Source organism: Channa argus, chromosome 14 (assembly GCF_033026475.1).
Source record: "Channa argus isolate prfri chromosome 14, Channa argus male v1.0, whole genome shotgun sequence".
Lineage (NCBI taxonomy): Eukaryota > Metazoa > Chordata > Actinopteri > Anabantiformes > Channidae > Channa > Channa argus.
Genome location: NC_090210.1, coordinates 20,580,876 through 20,599,652, shown reverse-complemented (window position 1 = coordinate 20,599,652; position 18,777 = coordinate 20,580,876). Strand labels below are relative to the sequence as shown.

Below are 18,777 nucleotides of genomic sequence, written 5' to 3'. Positions count from 1 at the left end.
TCGAACTTTCAGAATGTCAGCAGTGAGTTTTATGGAAATAAATATTTAAGATTTTGAGTCTCCTCCAGGATTCTGAGAGAGTCTTGTCTTAACAATTCTGAAAAAACGTTTTTCTAAACGCATTCATTTTAGGAATAAAAACTCCTCATTTATGACCCATTTCACAAATTGTTTCAAGTTCTACAATTTATGAAAAGCCCAATGGCGCTCTCTAGTGGCTTAGGAAGATTTCTCAGCTGAAGCTTGGAGTAGGATGATGCAGTAAGGCTCTCCTTCTATGCGTTTGTAGTGAAAGAGGAGTGTGTATCAGAGGAAGAAGAGGAGGCTGAGAAGGACGCTCTAGTGGAGGAAATTCTCCAGCAGGGAGACACAGCTATCATCTACCCTGAGGCACCTGAGGACGAGCAGAGTCCAGCAGAGACTGGGGGCGCTGATGAAAATGGTAACATTGACCTACAAATAGACCACTGCCCTATTTTCCAGTATCTGTTCTGTATTTGGTAAAGACAATAATTTTGCCTCCATTATTAAGTCATGCGTTCTTCATACAGTCCAGCATCTGTGGCGTAAAATTCTTAAGTCTGCAAGAGTTGGTTGAACTCTGTACAGTCACCCACATGAATCCCAACATTTGTGTCCACGGATTGTAGAGCCTTAAACACACTGAACAGAATGTGTCCCATGAAAGTCGGAGACCTTCACTAATCCCCCTCTAAGTATCTCACCTTGCCTCTACCACAGGCACACCACATTCCTTCCCCCAGTTGCACACTTGCCCCTACTGCTCCCGGGGCTACAAACGCAACGCCTCGCTGAAGGAGCACATCAAGTACCGCCACGAGACCAGCGAGGACAACTACAGCTGCTCACACTGCAGCTACACTTTCACCTACCGCTCCCAGCTGGAGAGGCACATGAACCACCACAGGGGCACCAGAGAGCAGGTAACAGGCCCAAGAACGTCAAAGTGCAGGACACCACTGTTTAATCAGTAGCACAATGCACCAAAATATGGTAACATCAGGTCTGGTGTTGTATTGACCAGGGCCTGTTACAGGGGAACTAGGGGTTCATTTTTAAACATTCTGCTTTTGTCGGCAGGTATAAAGCGTAAAGCCATCATATCTCCATAGATCACCAATATTCAATTCATTTTCTTCAGTTTAATTGTTTTGTCTTTGCTGTGCCTTTAAAAAGTTATTTATCATTGGTTTTGTTGCTCTTCAGCGTCACGTTTCCCAATCGACAGGAGGATCAGAAGGTGGACCTCGCAAATTTAAGTGTACAGAATGCTCCAAGGCCTTTAAGTACAAGCACCATCTGAAGGAGCACCTGCGGATTCATAGTGGTGAGCAGCTGCCATGGCAACACGCCATGTGGTGTGTTCAAAATGTGGTGGCGTTCAAAATGATAGGGAGTCACAGCTTTAATCATTGCATTTGTAGTTGATTATAGTTTGTATCAAATCTACAAACTCATCTCAAGTAAGTTGTGGCCTGTGTGTGTGTGTGTGCGTGTTTTCTCATTAGCTTTTCCTTTATCAGCTTTTTTCATTATGATTTGAGATTTTATTTCATGTTGCACTTATTAAATCCTTAATCAGAAATACAACTTCTAGTAACACTTGCACATTGTTACTCATATGAATATCATAGTCCCTTCAAAGTCGTAGAATAAAGCAGAATTCCATACATATTGAAGCTGAGAAAACTACAAAAAGTGGTATATCAGAAACATGTAAACTTATGTGTTTGAAGGGGAAAGACAGTTTGAAATGAAATACTCACGATTTCAAATGTGTGTTCCCCTTTTAGGTGAGAAACCATATGAATGTTCAAACTGCAAGAAGCGATTCTCCCACTCAGGCTCCTATAGCTCCCACATTAGTAGTAAGAAGTGTGTGGGTGCAGCACCTCCAAATGGTGTCTCTCGCCCACCAGCCAAGTCCCACCAACCCACACCGCCAACGGCTATTGTAATTGCCCCAGCGCGTGTGGTCCTTAAGGAAAAGACTGAAAGTAAACCCCTCCAGGAGCAGCTCCCTGTCACCCAGATCAAATCTGAACCTGTGGAACATGAGTGCAAGCCGGCAACGACAACAGCCCAAACTGGTTCCAATGGGGTGGTGAATGGAGGGACACCTCAGCCGGCTGCGGTGCCATCTGCAGCGCTCCCTCAGGGTGTGGCTATGGTGGTGCCCACAATGGGCCTGGTGTCACCTATCAGCATCAATCTGAATGACTTGCAGAACGTGCTTAAGGTTGCAATGGATGGAAATGTGCTAAGGCAGGTGCTGGGTACAGCCAACGGAGTGGTGGCACAGGGCAAGCAGGGAATTGTGGTCCAGCAGCCACAGCAGCAGATTATCAGCCTACCGGCTTTTGTGGATCATGACGGCACCACGAAGATCATCATCAACTACAGCATCGGTCCCGCAGCTGCCACCACTGCCACTACCCAGCCTGCACCATTTGTTGTCAAAAACAACCCTCCTCCCGTTTGCGCTGTCACCGCTGCTGCTGTAGCCCCTTCCCCCACCAGAACTGACAAACCCTCAACACCAGAGGCGGCTGATCTAACCATCGTCAAGACTGAGCCAGAATCTGTGCCCGTCACAGACAAAGAATGTGGGGACACCACACAAACAGAAATCGACACTAAGACTTCCGATACCGAATCAGCTCACATGCCAAAAGCCAACAGCACCAGTACATGTTTACTTTGTGACGACTGTCCTGATAACCTGGAGGCGTTGCACCTCCTCCAGCATCGTAAAGCAGCCAATGGGGAGGCTGTGGACTCCGCTGCCCTGGACCCCTCATTTGCTGCTTTGCTAAGTGAAGCTGGGGTCACGCTGGAGGAGCCACCCGTGGAAGACCTCCTGTCACTTCTCAAGACTTACTTCGCCTCCAATGCCAACCCCAGTGAGGAGGAGCTGACAAAGATCTCAGAGACCATCAGTATTCCTGTAGATGTGGTCAAAAAGTGGTTTGCCAAGATGAACTCTGGGAAAAATGTGGGCAAACACCGTAGTGAAGCAGTTTCTAAAAAGAGTGAAACTACAGTTTGCACTTCAGAAGATCAATCAAATCAGAATGGAGAGGAGGAAGAAGACACCACCCAGAAAACATCCAGCAAAGCCTCATCAGAATCCGAAAGCACTTCTGCATTAGAATGCACATCAGTAGGCATCGACTCTGGGGACCTCGTCATTGTAAAAAGCGAGCCAGAAGACCCAGAGGCCCCAGACTCCCAGGCAGAGCCACTTGACCTCTCCCTTCCTAAGCATATCACAGCAGCATTGGAAAGCAAAACAACTACGCCTCCCATCAAACAGCAGGAACACCCTCTGAACCTGACCTGCCTGAGGAAGGAGCAGCTCCAGGGGAGAACAATCTACGTCACCGCGCCTCAGACCGGAAAACCTGTCAACATTGTTACACAACTGCCCACATTAGTGGCCATCGCTAGTCAGGGCACCGTGGGCTGCCTTAGCACCATCAATACAGCAACAAAGCGAACCATCCTCATCCCCCAGCTCACCTACACCTATGCCACTACAACCGGTAACGCCAGTGGAGCAAAGACTGTCGTTCTCAATGGCCATAAGGTTGGTGTTACATGGAAAAACGGGCAACAAAACAACTATAGTGTTAGGCAGCGGCTTTTTGTGGGGAATAACTAAATATATTCAGATAGTACTAGAGCTTCAATAAACAATGACATTTTAATTTAAAGAACATTGCCCTTTTTTTACTGCACATTTAAATCTCGTTTCATTCTGCGGTCAGTCAAATCTTCCACATCAAGCCAAAGTAAACATTTCAGATAAAATAGTAAGGACCCCATCTGTTCTCATTGAGTCATACCTTCGAACTTTCAGGCCTCCCCGGTGTTTAGCGTTAACCACCGCGCAGCTCCTCTGCAGCTGGTGAAGATACTGTTTAAGGACAAGCACATTTGCACATACCATTCACCCCTCACACATTTCGGACAGTTTCAGGATTCAGACTAATTTAAGCTAACTTTCCTGTGTTTTGAGTCATTACATCCAGTTGACACGCCTTGTTAAATGATCTTTTACAGCAGGAGAAGCCTCAGGACAGCAGCTCTGATGGCGTGTCCACGTTGGAGGAGCAGAATGACTCTGATTCAGCCACGCAGATGAAGAAGAGACGGATGGAAAATGGCGTCTACCCCTGTGATCTTTGCTCCAAAGTCTTCCAAAAAGGCAGCTCCCTGCTCAGGCACAAATATGAACACACAGGTAATGCCTTGAAATCAGAACGGACCAGTGTTCTTATCCTACTATCCAGTTTTGAGTTGTAGTTTTTACTCTGCTACTTGATTAGACAGTTCCAAAATTTTGACTCTTGTTTAATGTGCAGGAAAACGGCCCCACGAGTGCAACGTCTGCAAGAAGGCCTTCAAACACAAACACCACCTAATTGAACACTCAAGGCTGCACTCTGGTGAGAAACCCTACCAGTGTGACAAGTGTGGGAAGCGGTTCTCTCACTCCGGGTCATACTCCCAGCACATGAACCACCGCTACTCTTACTGCAAGAAGGACAGTTCGAATCCAGACTTGAGTCCAGGATCTGGGCATCGCAGGGTGCAGTCGGAGCTAAGCAGTTCTGGTACCGGACCGCAGTCAGACAGTCGGACCACGACCCCACCCTCCCAACTGGACTCCGATGAGAGGGACAGTGAGGAAGAGGATGACGATGAAGCCATGTGTATGGACGACATCCGCGTGGTACAGGTGGACGACGGTGAGTGCGAGATTTACGAGGGTAACTTTGATGACGACGAGGAGGACGACGACGAAGAGGAGATGGAAGGGGAAGAGGCAACAAGAGAAGAGGAGGAAGGGGAGAACATGGACGAAGAGGTTGCGTGTGATGTGGTGGAGATTGAGGTGGGGGACGATCATGTGGAGGAAGAAGAGGTGGATGAAAGATCGGAAGAAAAGGAAGAGGCAGCAGGTTTGGAAACAGAGGGAATGGCAGCCTGTGAAGGAAATGTAGAGCAAAGCGTCAGGGAGTTGTCAGACATCACAGAGCCGACGGAGGAAGTGGCGACAAACTCCAAATAAAAAAGGAAAAGCTCTTTTTGGGACAGGTGGAATGTGTTGGTCATAAAAGCAGAGTTAAATAAGACAAAACTGTGTCTTGCCATCAAAAGAAAGTCACAGCGGTTGCCTGATTTTTAACGGTCCACTACTGTGTACAAAATCCAGGTGTGCCTGAACTTGAAAAAAAAAAAAAACCCTAAAAACTAAACAGTGAATTTTTCTTGTGAAAATAAAATATCAGTGTTAAAAATTGTTTATAGAAGTACAGATTTTAAAAGCAAAACCCACCCATCAACTTGTTAGACTTGTTACTGAGACATCGCAGGTTGTTTCCTTTGTTTTTTCTTTTGTCACTGTTACTAACCTTGTTCTTGTTTGAAACATTTTAACCTGTAAAGATGAGAAAGATTTATATAACTTTTTATTGCCAATGAAGTTTCCTAAATCAGTATTTTGTTGAGTTATACGAACAAAAACCTCTGCACTACAGTATTCCTGGTTTACCTATGGATACATGCCTCATGCATTGTATGCCCTTCAGTGTTATATATGTACACTAGCTAGCAAGGTGTTGTTGTTTTAGTGTTTGTCTAGGCTAGCTAGCATTACTTTGGGTTTCATTTTGACTGTTAGCCTTAAGGAAAACAAAGTATTCTTGGGGAGGGTTGTGGGCGGGATGGGGAGTCTGGGATGAAAACGTGGCTTCTGTTTGCCATAACCAAATTTGTCCTATCAGGGAAGGTAGAGTCACAACCTCAAAGCCAGCATCAGGCGTCAGTGCTTTGCGGCCCAGCCGAGTTTAAACAGGTGCGGCCTCCACACCTGCTCGGCCGTGGTTCCAAAACACACGCCTACCAACCTTCTCCTTATTTTGATTGACTTGAGTTTTCAGTCAGCGTTTCAGTGTTATTTGCTCGTAAATGAAGTCATATTGTATGTGAAGGAATGGAGCCGTTTGCTGCTCCGCCCCAATGCCTCCAGCCTTATGCAAGACCTGTGTGCTGTTAAAAGTGCCATTGAACAGTATTATTTCTTTTTCACACGTGTAGCCAGTATTATGTTGCTCTGATTCTTACTCAAGACCCATATTGACTAATGTTTTTTTACTTGCACAGAAAAGCAGTATTTTGTCAGTTATTTAAAGCTCTTGGGAAATTAATGCTTATAATTTTTAGGCTTTTATCAGTAATTGAACCATACAGAACCAGTATTTGGGCTGAAGCAAAAACAATCTTTATTATCAGCAAATCTGTTGTTCTACTGACTAGTCAGTGACTAAATAGTGAAAAATGCAGACATCAACTAATTTATTTTTGGATAGCTTATCTATAAAATGTGTCTTCGAACATAATTGCTTTATTAGACAAAAAGCATCAAAATTTCAGCTCAAAATCTAAGACTTCAAAATGTGTCAGGCCAGACTGAGCTCACCTTGGGATAAAAGAAAAAAAGACGCATTTTAACCGTGAGATAATTAGGTTCACAATAGTTTTTATGTTTTCCTTAAAAGGTAGCTTGTGTAGATCAAGGTCATTGAAGCTAAAACACCCCTGAACGACCCCCTGGTTGGCTCAGTTGGAAATAAAGGAAGGATTTTGAACTGTTGTGGTCAGATTGTGCACTTGTTTTCAGATGATAAATGTGGCAGACTGTCGCGCACTTCAGGTAACAAACATTAGTGAATGTGGTCAAAGTGTTTTCAGTTGGTTTTACCGAAAAGTGTTCATACTATTTGTCTGTATCTTTGCGTTTTGTTCCCCCCCCTCCCCCAGTTTGTGTGTCCTCCCCCTCCCCAACAATGGCAGTATTAAAACCCTTTTCACAGATTAAAATTAAATGTACCCATTTAGTTTTTAGAAGATTTTTTATATTTATGTGTCTTATTTTTATATTTTCTTTTATGGTTATTTATTACACATTGTAGTGTACATTACTGTAGTTTGAATTGATACAATAATATATTTTAGTATGAAAAATAATCTGAAGACAAACAAAAAAAAAATATCCCAAAATGTGGTTCTGGGAGATGAAGTTTGTTTTAACAAAAAAAAAAAAAAAGAAGAAAAAAAAAATGACAAAACATGTATTCTGTAAACATGACTTCTGTTTTAACCTTTAAAAAAAAAAAAAAAAAAAAAGGAATGAATTGAAAAATAGAAACTGTTACATGTGCATCCACTCTTTACGTCGTAATGAAGCTACTGAATTCTCTGATTTTAAAAGCATGAAGCATCGCCGTTTTAATGAAGGATTATTAAAAAGGGAGGAGTAATGCCTTCATATTTCGAAGCTAAACTTCGTCGTCCCTCGCCCCGTTTTCTGTTCTGTGCCAACTTGTTCCATTGTACTGTTGAAAGCTGCATATTGTTTGTCCTCTACACGCCCTTTGTAAATCCACTGTCTTTTTGTATTGTTTTTATTTTAGGTTTGCTCCATTTTTATGACTCCCCATCACAATAAAATATAAGACTGAATTTCTGAGTCGTGTGCATTTTTTCCCTGCCTTGTTACGCACAATGTGATGTCAGAGGACACTTGAAAGAATTTGTGCAGATCGTAGCAGTTTGCCAAGTATTTTTGGCAAAAAGTCTTTTTTGAAATGAGACCGATTTCATGCAAATGCATAATCACAATATGGTCAGTACATTAGAAGACAACTCTTTAGACAGACCAACAAGATGCAAGGACATATAATACTAGTACATGAAGAGTAGAAATCAAAGTATTTAGAACGTAATTATGGAAAAACTCAATGATGACATTACGTAAGTATATCTGCAATGTACAACCCCAATTCAAGAAAAGTTCTCAGGCTGTGGAAAACATAAATGAAAACAGAAAGCAATGATTTGCAAATCTCATCAACCTGTATTTTATTCACAATAGAACATAAACAACATCAGATGTTGAAACTGAGAATATTTAAACATTTCATGGCAAATCTGAGCTCATTTTGAATTTGATGGCAGCAACACATCTGAAAAACGTTGCAACAGGGGCAACAAAAGGCTGGAAAAGTAATTGCTGCAAATAACAAAATAAATGGAGCATTTGACAACTAATTAGGTTATTTGGCAACAGGTCAGAAACATGGAGAATTTCAAAGAGGCAGAGTCTCTCGAATCTAAAGATGGACAGAGGTTCACCAATCTGCGACAAACTGCAGCTAAAAATTGTGGAACAATTTTCAACGTAAAATTGTAAAGACAGACAGTGATTTCTCGAAGTGTTCCTGAGCTCATGCAGTGAGGTGCTGTGGAGAATCAGGCCTGTTTTTATTGCAGTGCCACTTGAGGGTGGGTACGGTGGGATTGTCAGTGGGCACAGTTCACCATGAGGTCCACAAATGTAACTTAAAGCTGTATCATGCAAAGAAGGGGGCGTATGTGAACACGATCCAGAAACCCCGCCGCCTTCTCTGGGCCGAAGCTCATTAAAATGGTCTGAAGCGAAACTGTTCTGTGGTCACATGAATCAAAATTTGAAATTGTTTTTGGAAACCATGGATGTCGTGTCCTGTAGACTAAAGAGGAGAGGGACCATCCAGCTGTTATCACCAGACAGTTCAAAAGCCTGCACCTCTCATGGAATGGGGCTGCATTAGTGCCTATGGAGTGGACACTAATGCAGCCCCATACCATCAGAGATCCAGGCTTTTGAACTGTCAGCTGATGGAATGGGGGGGCATTAGTGCCTATGGTGTGGGCAGCTTACACATCTGGAAAGTCATCATCAATGCTGGAAAGTACACAGAGGTTTTAGAGCAACATATGTTCCCATCCAAACAACGTCTCTTTCAGGGAAGGACTTGCATATTTCAGCAAGACAGTGTTAAACCACATACTGCATCCATTACAACAGCATGGCTTCGCAGGAGAAGAGTCCGGGTGCTGAACTGGCCTGCCTGCATTCCAAACCTTTCACCAACAGAAAACATTTGATGCATCCTACAACAAACAATCCGGCTACAAAGGCCCAGGATTGTTGAGCAGCTAAAATCTTGCATCAGACAAGAGTGAGACATCATTCCACCCCTAAAGTCCAGCAACTGGTCTCCTCCCTTCACAAACATTTACAAATGTTGGTTAAAAAAAAAAAAAAAAAAAAAAAAAAAAAAAAAGGAGGATGCTACACAATGGTAACATCGCCCTTTTCCACCTATTTTGGAATAAAGTCTGTAAACCACTGTTTGTGTGTGTGTTGAGAGTACAAATCAGCACTAATCATTCCTAAATAATTGCATTAGGACTTTTGATCCTTAATGTGCTCTGAGTGCTAAGGAGAATTTGGAACTCCGAACCCATGAAATCAAACAGTTTCTTTTCTTCTATGGGCAAATGACAGATTATCTGCATGGCTGCACAGGAGGATGCACAGCTATTATCTGCAATTAGAGGAAAAATTCAATGATCTGATCTGATCTGATGGTGAGGGGGGATAAAAACAACCAGCAGTTTTCTTCAAGCAGGTTTTCAAAAAGCCCTAAGGGAATATTTGTTTTTATCCATTTCTATTATTGCCATCCTATTAGGTGATAAGAAAAAAGCTGCTTTTTATGGAAGAAAACGAATTCCCCCTTAATGAGAATTTACATTTATAATGAATATTTACCTAAAGCAAAATATTGCTCAACAAAAGCAAACATTGAGTGTAAATGCACATAATATACACTCCCTGGCCACTTTATCAGGTACACCTGTACAATCTAATGCAATCCAATACAGCGGCACTGCCAGGAATTCTACTTTTAAAAGTTTAGAATCTCTCAGAATTTCGGAAATTGAAACAGTCAGAAAAGTGATATAATTTCATTTTGATTGAGTAATACTGGTGATGGAGGTCTGGCCCTTTATTCATTTGAAATACGGTGGCCAAAACACTGGGACCCCCCTCATACTGCGCTGCTGTATTGGATTGTTAAGCATCGACGCACATCTGTGGGCCTGATGTACATTTCCTTCTACAGAAAGACATTTTAATTGAATTAAAGAAAGACAGAGTGTGTTGAGGCAAAGCATGTTTACACGGTTTCCGGGAGTTTGTTGTGTCACTCTACGGACGGATGATGTCAGACAGAGACTTCTGGCCACAATTTACCCACTAAGATGTGTATGAGATGGCCTGTTTGAGTTTAACCAGCAGGGGGCAGCTGAGCTCCACCCTGTGTGCTGCACTGACTGCACGCTTGTGCTGCCTACAGAAATATTTAATGGGAGATTACTGGAGGAGTCGTCAGTGGCCTTCCAGACCTATAGCTTGAGCTCTGGCAAATTCACCCTGAAACATCAGTAAAAACATGATCTGGTAATGATGGAGGTATTGACATAATGTGTTGATTCTACAAGCGAAGGGAATCACATACGTAAGAAAAATAATCCTACACACTGGAATATTTAGTCATTTAGTTTAACATGTAATCTTGTTTCAGATTGACTCATGGTAGTGACAATGGTCCAAGGGATAGAAAAGGCTATAACAGTGTGATGTAAACTACCAGGCATGTTTTCAGGTAAATCCTTGGTGTTCAGTTTCCACGTCATTACCCTTGTGATTTTAGCCTGTTACCTAGATATATTATACCCGTCATTACCACAGTACCCTGCTGCTGTTAGTCCAGTGGCTAGTTCACAAAGTCAGACAAAGAAACAGGCCAAGTCCTGATGATCGGATCCTTTAGCTCCATCTTCAATCAACTCCTCTGTCCACCTCTAAGCACCATGAGTCCACCCACAGTTTTTCACCTTTGTGTTAGCTCATTTACTTCCTCTTAAGGCCAAATGGGGTTTGTACAAGCTGACACGTCCTTCTGTCACCTGCACGAAGGGAGGAATGCTTATAAAGTGCTGTTGAAGTGACGCATAATACACTCTCAGAAAACAAGCGACATCATTATTACCTTTAGGGGTACGACGGCTCGTCACGGGGCTGCACTCACCAGGAGGACACATTTGTAACCTTCACAATGAGTACTTTGTACTTATTTGTACCCTTCTGGTAATAGCTATACTCATTCAGCACCTTGAGTGCATGTATGTAATGTAATTTACATTATTTACTTAAATGAATACATTTATTTATATAACACTTTACTTATATAGCACAACAGTCAAGGATTGACCTTTACAAAAACATAAAACGTTAAAAGATTCAATATAGAACAATAAAATGGAATAATAGAAACAACCACAGTCTGAGAGGACTTATGAGGTAGCAAATGATTCTTAAGTTTGGATTTTAAAACATGGAGCTCAGGTATAACACGAATATCGGGAGGCAAAGAGTTCACCCCAACGCTTTGACCTAGATCTGGGCAAAGCATCTGAGATTGCGATTTGCCCTATAATTTGTAACCAGATCAGCTAAATAAGAAAGTGCCAGATCATTAAAGTCTTTAAAAGTGAGTAATAGTATTGTAACATTTACATTTAGTCATTTATCAGATGCTTTTACCCAAAGCGACTTACAAGTGAGGTACAACGCAGCAAGAATCTAAGTCAAGGAGAAAACATCAAAGCAAAGTCCAGTCAGAAAAGTGTTCAGAGTTCACGAGATGCAAGTGCGAGAAAGAGCAGAAAGTTCTGTTTTCAGCAGTTTTGTGAATATTGGGAGAGAGTTTGCTGAGCGCACAGAGTAGCTTAGTAGCTCGTTCCACCATCGTGAGATCAGTGTGCTGAACAGTTTTGCTTGGTGTCTTCTGTGCGGTGCTGGGACACCGGACGTCGTTCGTTGTCAGACCGCAGCGGGCGGGAAGGATCGTAGACTTGAATGAGGGAGTTGAACTCATTAACAGCCCAGCTAGCTAACCAGCTAACGGACTGGCATTATGGGTAGAGACGTGTAAATAGTTCTGTGGGTTTAAAGCGTTGAATGTGTGTAATTTGCATTATGTTGACGATTCCAGGTGTGTTTAAATGTTCTGGTTCTCTTACTTGTTATATAAAGCTGTGCGTATGTGTCGGCTGTCACCGTGGGGGAAGGTGTTGTGTATGGGAGTGAGGGTCGCGGTGACCGGCGATAGTTTGATGGTTCCAAATAGCAACTGTTTCTGATCACATGAGGAAGAGCCGCTATGCTAAGCAGCTAGTGACGCTTGGCGTTATGTGGTGTGTGTGACAATGTGAGTGTTATTCTCTTCTGCCTGCCATTTTGAAAACCTGCTTCTGTTGCAGGCTGCTTAGCTTTGCTTAGTTAAACTAGCTTAGCCTTAGCTTCACCACCTCCCACGGTTATGTGCTCTGCACGAGGGGCCGCTCCAATGTCTTCAATTGGACCCTGAATTGAATAGGAAGCCAATGAAGAGAAAGCAGCACTGGGGTAATGTGGTCACGCTCAGGTGTATGAGGAAGTGAGCGCGCCGCAGCATGAGGCACCAACTTTAGCCGCTGAAGCATTGAGTGGTTAACACCGTAATACAAAGCGTCAATCACAGGTGCAAATGGCTTCCATAAGCGTCAGCATGACACTAAAACGCACTGGCCTTATGACTCCTCGGAAATGTCTGTGTACAATATGCTTTGGTAGAGAAAAGTGGACTCCTACTGTACCTGTAGCCGTATTTCTGAGAGTGTCGTTTGTTATAAATGCCCCTTAAAAAGATCAGCCGATGAAAATTTAAACTCCGACATCAATAGATGAAGTGATGGGCAAACAGGCCTTAAATCACATGTCTTCCCGCACAGATGTTCAGAGATGTTCACCGATGTTCACCTTCAGCAACAAACCAAACGCGTCTGCCTGAGCGAAACAAAAGCACAGAACAACGTCGGGGCTGTAATAACTGGCAGTAATTAAAGCTCATTTCACGCCGCTACGGTTTGTGATGGTGCACACACACACACAGCCGTTTGTCAAAATTAGTCGGGAAGCTTTGAAGCACATCACACCTGTCAATCAATGCTCAGCTTTTCTGGCCACGCTGTTCATCAGCACTGACGCCGGCGAAGGCGGTGCAGCTGAAATGAGGTGAAGGTAATGGGCCGGAAACACACAGCTCATTCATCTTTGGAGTGGACGCGAGGAAGCATATTTTATATTCAAGTTTGTTGTTCAGTTTGTACAGTTAACTATGACCCACTCAGTGCTCCAGACGCCCCTCGTGTCAAATTGTGACAATACTAATTTTTTCAGAACAAGCGAGAATATCTGCTGTTGTCAGTTGAAAAGCGCACACACACACACACTTTGATTCGTTTCTTAGTTTTGATGTAATTTTAGCATTTGTAGCTTCTGTGCCTAGAATTGATGATTTGGCCCCTTTAACAGGCACAAAATTAGGACGGTGGTGTAGGGAATCAGGCTTTAAGCGAAGCTCTCTTCAATCTAAATTCCTGAAATGTAACTGAACAGTCGGAGGAATAAAAACAACTAGAATTGTGTGGCTCCACTGACCAGTCATGTAACAGTTTGCATGCACGTCCGTCCAGACCATGGATGGATAAAACCTGATTTTGGGGAGGTGCCTGTCAGTCTACGGTGAAGCGAGCTGCAGTACGCATAACCTACGCAAGACTTACAATGTAGTTTCAGTGTGTTATGGCCATTTTTCAAACTCTTAAACAAGACAAATGTACAGCAACTTCAGAGGCTCACACCCATGCGACCCCTGACCCCCAAAGGTCCCCCAAAACATAATGTCTTCAAATAATGGGAAATCATATTTAGGATTCTAGTTGGAGGTTTTATGGAGTGATGGTGGGTGTGTCAAGGACATGCGGTGTGACTTGCAGTATTTGTAGGATCCTGAAAGCTGAAAAGCTCCTGCGCAGTAAAAGAACACATTCTGTTACAGCTTTGCTCAGAGGCACATCAGTGGGTGATGCTGATGATTATATCCATGGCAGATTTAGCTGCCTGTTTGTCTTCCGCGACAGCAGAGTGAACACAGTGCTTGATGTGAGTTAGAAGGATGGCTGTGCTGCACGCTCAGTGCTCACGTGTTAGGACACCTGGAAAAATAGAGAGCGTCCATCACTGGGGGGCCAGGGGGTCCCTTAAAGTGCCCCACGTTGTCAAATAAATAAATCCTGTCAGTAGAAATAACTAAATGGAACGAGAAGATGGTTGCGTGTATGGATCTGCTCCTCATAAAGTATCATAATTACAGTACAAATTCTGTCTTGTGCGTGTTTCAGAGGAACATGGAAAACTGATGTGTGAATGGGGAAATTATTTAGAGTGATACATGCAGATGAGCAATCTGCGGAGGCGACAGCTGTGTAAACTGTCAGAACCCATCACAGGTGAGGGCACGCGCTTCACGTGTCACACTCCAACATGTCTGCATCAGTCAGACACACGGATCTTCCACAATCCTGGCTGCTCACAACACGACAGGAAGAAAAAACACTAAGATACATACTGTCAATCTAAATGTGTGTAGCACGTGTAGACATTATTTATGTGTGCGTTTGCAGATTCTGTCATTAACAGCAGCAAGCACACAACTAACTTCTGAGTAAATAAGATAAAATACAGATAAGGCGAAAAAGACAATTTGATGTTCAGTGTTCTGCCCTGAACTTACTTTGAAATATACAAAGAAAGTATATTTGCATTTGAGTGAAGGCCAGGTTCTTTTCTCACCTGTTACCTGTTTCTGATGCAGCTGCAATGCCTTCAGAGATCACTGGTTTAATTTAGAATAAAAAACAACAAAACAAACAAACAAACAAAAAAAAACAGTGATCCCCTTCCTCTGCTCTCCACAGAGAAACCACCTGAATGTGGTGCTGAGTTAACGGGAAACCCCACCATAGTCGATGTTCCAAAGTGTGCGTTTCATGTCAACATCTGTCAGTCAACGTCTTAACCAGCTGAGAACCCTGGAATTCAATTAGTTCACATGAGCACCAGTGGGTTTTTTTTCCGTCCTTTCGGTTTATCCCGTGAGTTCAGGGTCCTCACAGCGGATCATTGCCCGCATGTTGATTTGGCAGAGTTTTTACGCAGGGGGCCCTTCCTGACGAAACCCTCCCCAATTTCTACCTGCACTACTTACTGGTTAGGGGGCTGTTAGGGGGCTCTTAGGGGTCCGCGGACGACTGCCTTTACCAACTGAGCGCCGGTGTGTAATTTGCTAAAAATAAGTGCCGGGAAAAAAAAAAAAAAAAACACTAATAAAATTGCGTTGGCATCTTGCAAAAGTTCGAATGTGCAGAAGTGAACTGCTGAAAGAGAAGAGATCGTGCTGACCGTCTTCACTGCTCCATCATTTGCTTTTGTTAGTGAAAAACTTCTTCAGATCAATAAACCATAACAACTGACATTTATTGACTAAGAGACCTGGGAAGTGGATGGGACATTTGGCTGCTGTGTTCCCCTGTGGGGCATTTCTTTCCTCTACTTATTCTTTATACTCTTATTAGGACCATAAACAACTCCCCGAGACAAAGCAAAGTGTTTCCCCTGTGTGTTGATGGACCCGTCAGTTTGTGTGCGCGCACGCAGTTTGACACCCCCTGCGGAGTTTGACTGTCCAGCAGGGAGCCGCAGTTTGAGTCAGTGTCTGTGTTTGCAGGTGCCTGCTGAGGTTTGTCTTGCTGAATGAGTTTGCAGCCTGTCATTAAAGCAGTCAAGCAGGGAAAAACTAACTGTCACAAGTCCCCTCTGTGGCTGCGCTGAGATCCCCCCCCCCCCTCCCCCTCCACCACTGTATCGCTCTCTTCTACGCTCACCAGCTCTGCATTTAACCCTGCTGTAGGTGTCCAATTAATGCTCCTACGCAAAAACAACTCACTGAAGTGCAACAGTAAAACAAAGATCTTAAATGAATCTCCGAGAAACAAGCAGGCGGGCGGCTTTTCTGCTTTGCAAGCACAGGGGCTCAGAGGCAGGCTTTGTAGTTTGTGATGTCCTTCTACAAACAAAATGCAGGATAATGAGCGTAAAGAAATGAACCTAAGAAATCTAACACATAATATATCTTCAGTTGCACCTGTGCATCCTCCTGTGTTGACGTGCGATAACATGAACAGAATCATTGATTTATATGCATGAGCCGACTCGTGTGCTTTGGATACGTGTCTTCATGAGGCGACAAAACAATCACATGAGCGCACAGTCTCCAGGCTGAGGGGAACAACTAAGTTAAAAATGATTTATTCAGAGTAGCAATAAAAATGTAAATGACATTTTGGAATATTTACAGATTTGATCCTTTTTTTTTTTTTTTTTTTTTTTTTTTTTTGTATTTTGTCAAACCTGAAGATACATTTTAAGCAAAATGGAAGAGACCGGATAGATGGACTTTGCTTGATGTAGAAACACACAAGGCGAAGATATGGAATATGTGTCAATAGAAAAAGTAAATCGGCAGCAACAGTACATACATATATTTTTATTTTCATCAGTGCTTTCATGCGTTTTCCTTGTGAGGGGTATAAATAAATTAAATCTCCCTCCAGGGGTCGTGTAGGCGCTAATATGGAGAGATGAGAGACCTGTTTGTATGTGCACTCATGAAAACTCAACCAACGCCAGTTAGGTCTATAAATATTTATCTAATAGTACTAATACTGTAAACTGAATCTACACGGGTCATAAGCAGAGTCATTATTCAAGCTACAATATAGCAGCATTAATACAGACCCTGCCATGGAATTCATAGTGGAAAGAGTTGGGTGTGTGTCCAGGAGTGTGGGTACAGCATGTTAGCACCTCTGAACCTCCAGACTTCTGTATATGGATCCAGCAGGGTCAGTTTATAATAAACGTGTAATTTCTTCCATCTCTCTCTGATGTAAGTCTCTGACTTTGATCTCGTACACTGTAATGGGATTTTTACAAATGGATGAAAAGACGTCCAAATTTAGCCTTATGTCAGTTAGAACTCCACCAATCTGGATGTTAATCGTAATGGATCAAACAACTGCAGCGTCAGTGTGACAAACCCACAGGAAACTAGAGTGTTGAGCAGTTTTCCCTAGAAAACCACTGTGCACAACATTGTTTCATCTGTCTGTTGTCTTTGCCCTCTGCAGTTGTGCAGGGGGGGGGGGGGGGTTCTGTTTGACTGACAGTCAGGAGGCTGAGGCAGAGTGGGCGATGGCAGACCAGACCAGTACCACCCTTGACAATCCTTCAATAATAACCGTGGTATCGCCACTACCATCAACAGGAAGTGTGTCCCATTCTAATAACCACAAACAAACACCCCATCTCCTCATCCTACACACTGTAGCTAAATACAACCCTCCAGAGTTTCAGAATATGACCTCTGTACAGAAAAACCACCACAACACGGGGAACGGTATTCAGATAAATGTTAAACACTAATACACCAACACTGCACCATGAAGATGATGCACTGTGTACTATACTTACCAACCTCTGGTACTGGATTAACAAAGTATTGAATAAAAAAAACAAAACCCTACTGTACTCTCTTGTTCAATATTGTAAAACTATTGCAAACGTATGTTGCAGGTTTAGTGCCATGTATTTAACATTTACTTTGTTATGGTAGTATTCAATTACTTTTTTTTTACTTTTTTTCCTTTTCTGTGGTAACATGTGAATTTCCTCTTTTGGAGCAATAAAGTGCTGAGGCCCAGAACTAGTATTTAGTGATAGGGAGCGTGGATCTGAAAATGATTTATGTTGGATATTTACCGTGGTTTTACTGGGGGTTTTTTTGTGCCAAGAGGAAGTGAAGTTACAAATCAGCATGTGATAACGCTGCACCTGTCCAGACTGTCAGAGGCCAGAATAGGGTTATTGATCCTGCACTGCTTGATGACTTTACTCCTGCCAGAGACAGAAACCCATGAAGAATCAAGGGCTGCACCTGAAGGACCCTCGACTAAATAAGAGACCAGAAAAAGTTGAAAAATGCAAATGAAGGTTAAAAAAAAAAAAAAACTTCATAAAAATAGACAGAGCATTTTATTTTCATTTGATAACGTCATTCTAACTCCTTATCCTGTGAAGGGTCAGACAGATCACCTCCCTGACCATTAACACTGAAAACCACTGTCCACTGGTCCAGTGAAATGGGCAATGAAAGTCATAGTCATAGTCAATAAAATAGTAATTTAAATAAAGTAATTTTAGGATTTAGGACAACAAAGCTACAAAAAAATGACTCCTTATTGTGACAAAGAGCCACGTACTTAGGAAAATGTGGGGTGAGGAAGAAATACTGTTTTTGATTCTGTGTGTGGTGTTGAAGGTGACGTCATGTCAGTTTCATACGGTGTCGCTATGACAACCAGTTACATTGAGAGAGCACTACATCTGCAGCTGAAAGCAAAGTATCTGGACAATCAAGTCAAGACCACACGGTGAAAGTGATCATAAGTACAAAACTTTTTTCATTTGAAAGCTTATAACTTAATAACATTGTAAATGACATGTTAAGTATTTGAAAAATAACAATTATGATTTCCTGCAACATCTGCTAAATGGCACATTCTGATTTTTATAAGAATAACCAGGATAAAGCCATTTACAAAGACTCCCCATGTCACACTGCAGTGCAAGGCATAATATCTTTGATACAAAAAATTGTATTTTAATTAAAAATTTTTTTAGGATTTCTACCCAAATGTGTTTTTTGTATCTCATTGTTAATTAATCAATAGCAACTTGAAAATGAAAGTAAAACTGTTTAAATGTGAGAAATTATCCCTAAACTAACATTGCAGCAAACCTATCCTGCTCTGCGTAAGTGACAGCATTATTAAAAAGCAAATAAACCCAAT

The 18,777-nt window shown here is 42.5% G+C and overlaps 1 protein-coding gene across 4 annotated transcripts in view; it reads left to right on the top strand.

Moving 5' to 3' along the window:
* zeb1a (zinc finger E-box binding homeobox 1a) overlaps nt 1–7,551 on the top strand; it is a 50,971-nt gene extending 43,420 nt beyond the window's left edge. For 2 of the 4 annotated variants that reach the window (XM_067474354.1, XM_067474355.1), the window contains exons 3-8: nt 290–442; nt 742–944; nt 1,228–1,348; nt 1,815–3,610; nt 4,087–4,267; nt 4,389–7,551. In XM_067474354.1, coding sequence (XP_067330455.1) covers nt 290–442; nt 742–944; nt 1,228–1,348; nt 1,815–3,610; nt 4,087–4,267; nt 4,389–5,098 — 3,164 coding nt within the window. In that variant the 3' untranslated portion in view covers nt 5,099–7,551. Of the gene's footprint in view, nt 1–289; nt 443–741; nt 945–1,227; nt 1,349–1,814; nt 3,611–4,086; nt 4,268–4,388 lie in introns of those variants that run through there. The other 2 variants (XM_067474357.1, XM_067474356.1) reach the window with 2 other exon arrangements.
* Nucleotides 7,552–18,777: the final 11,226 nt, after the last annotated feature.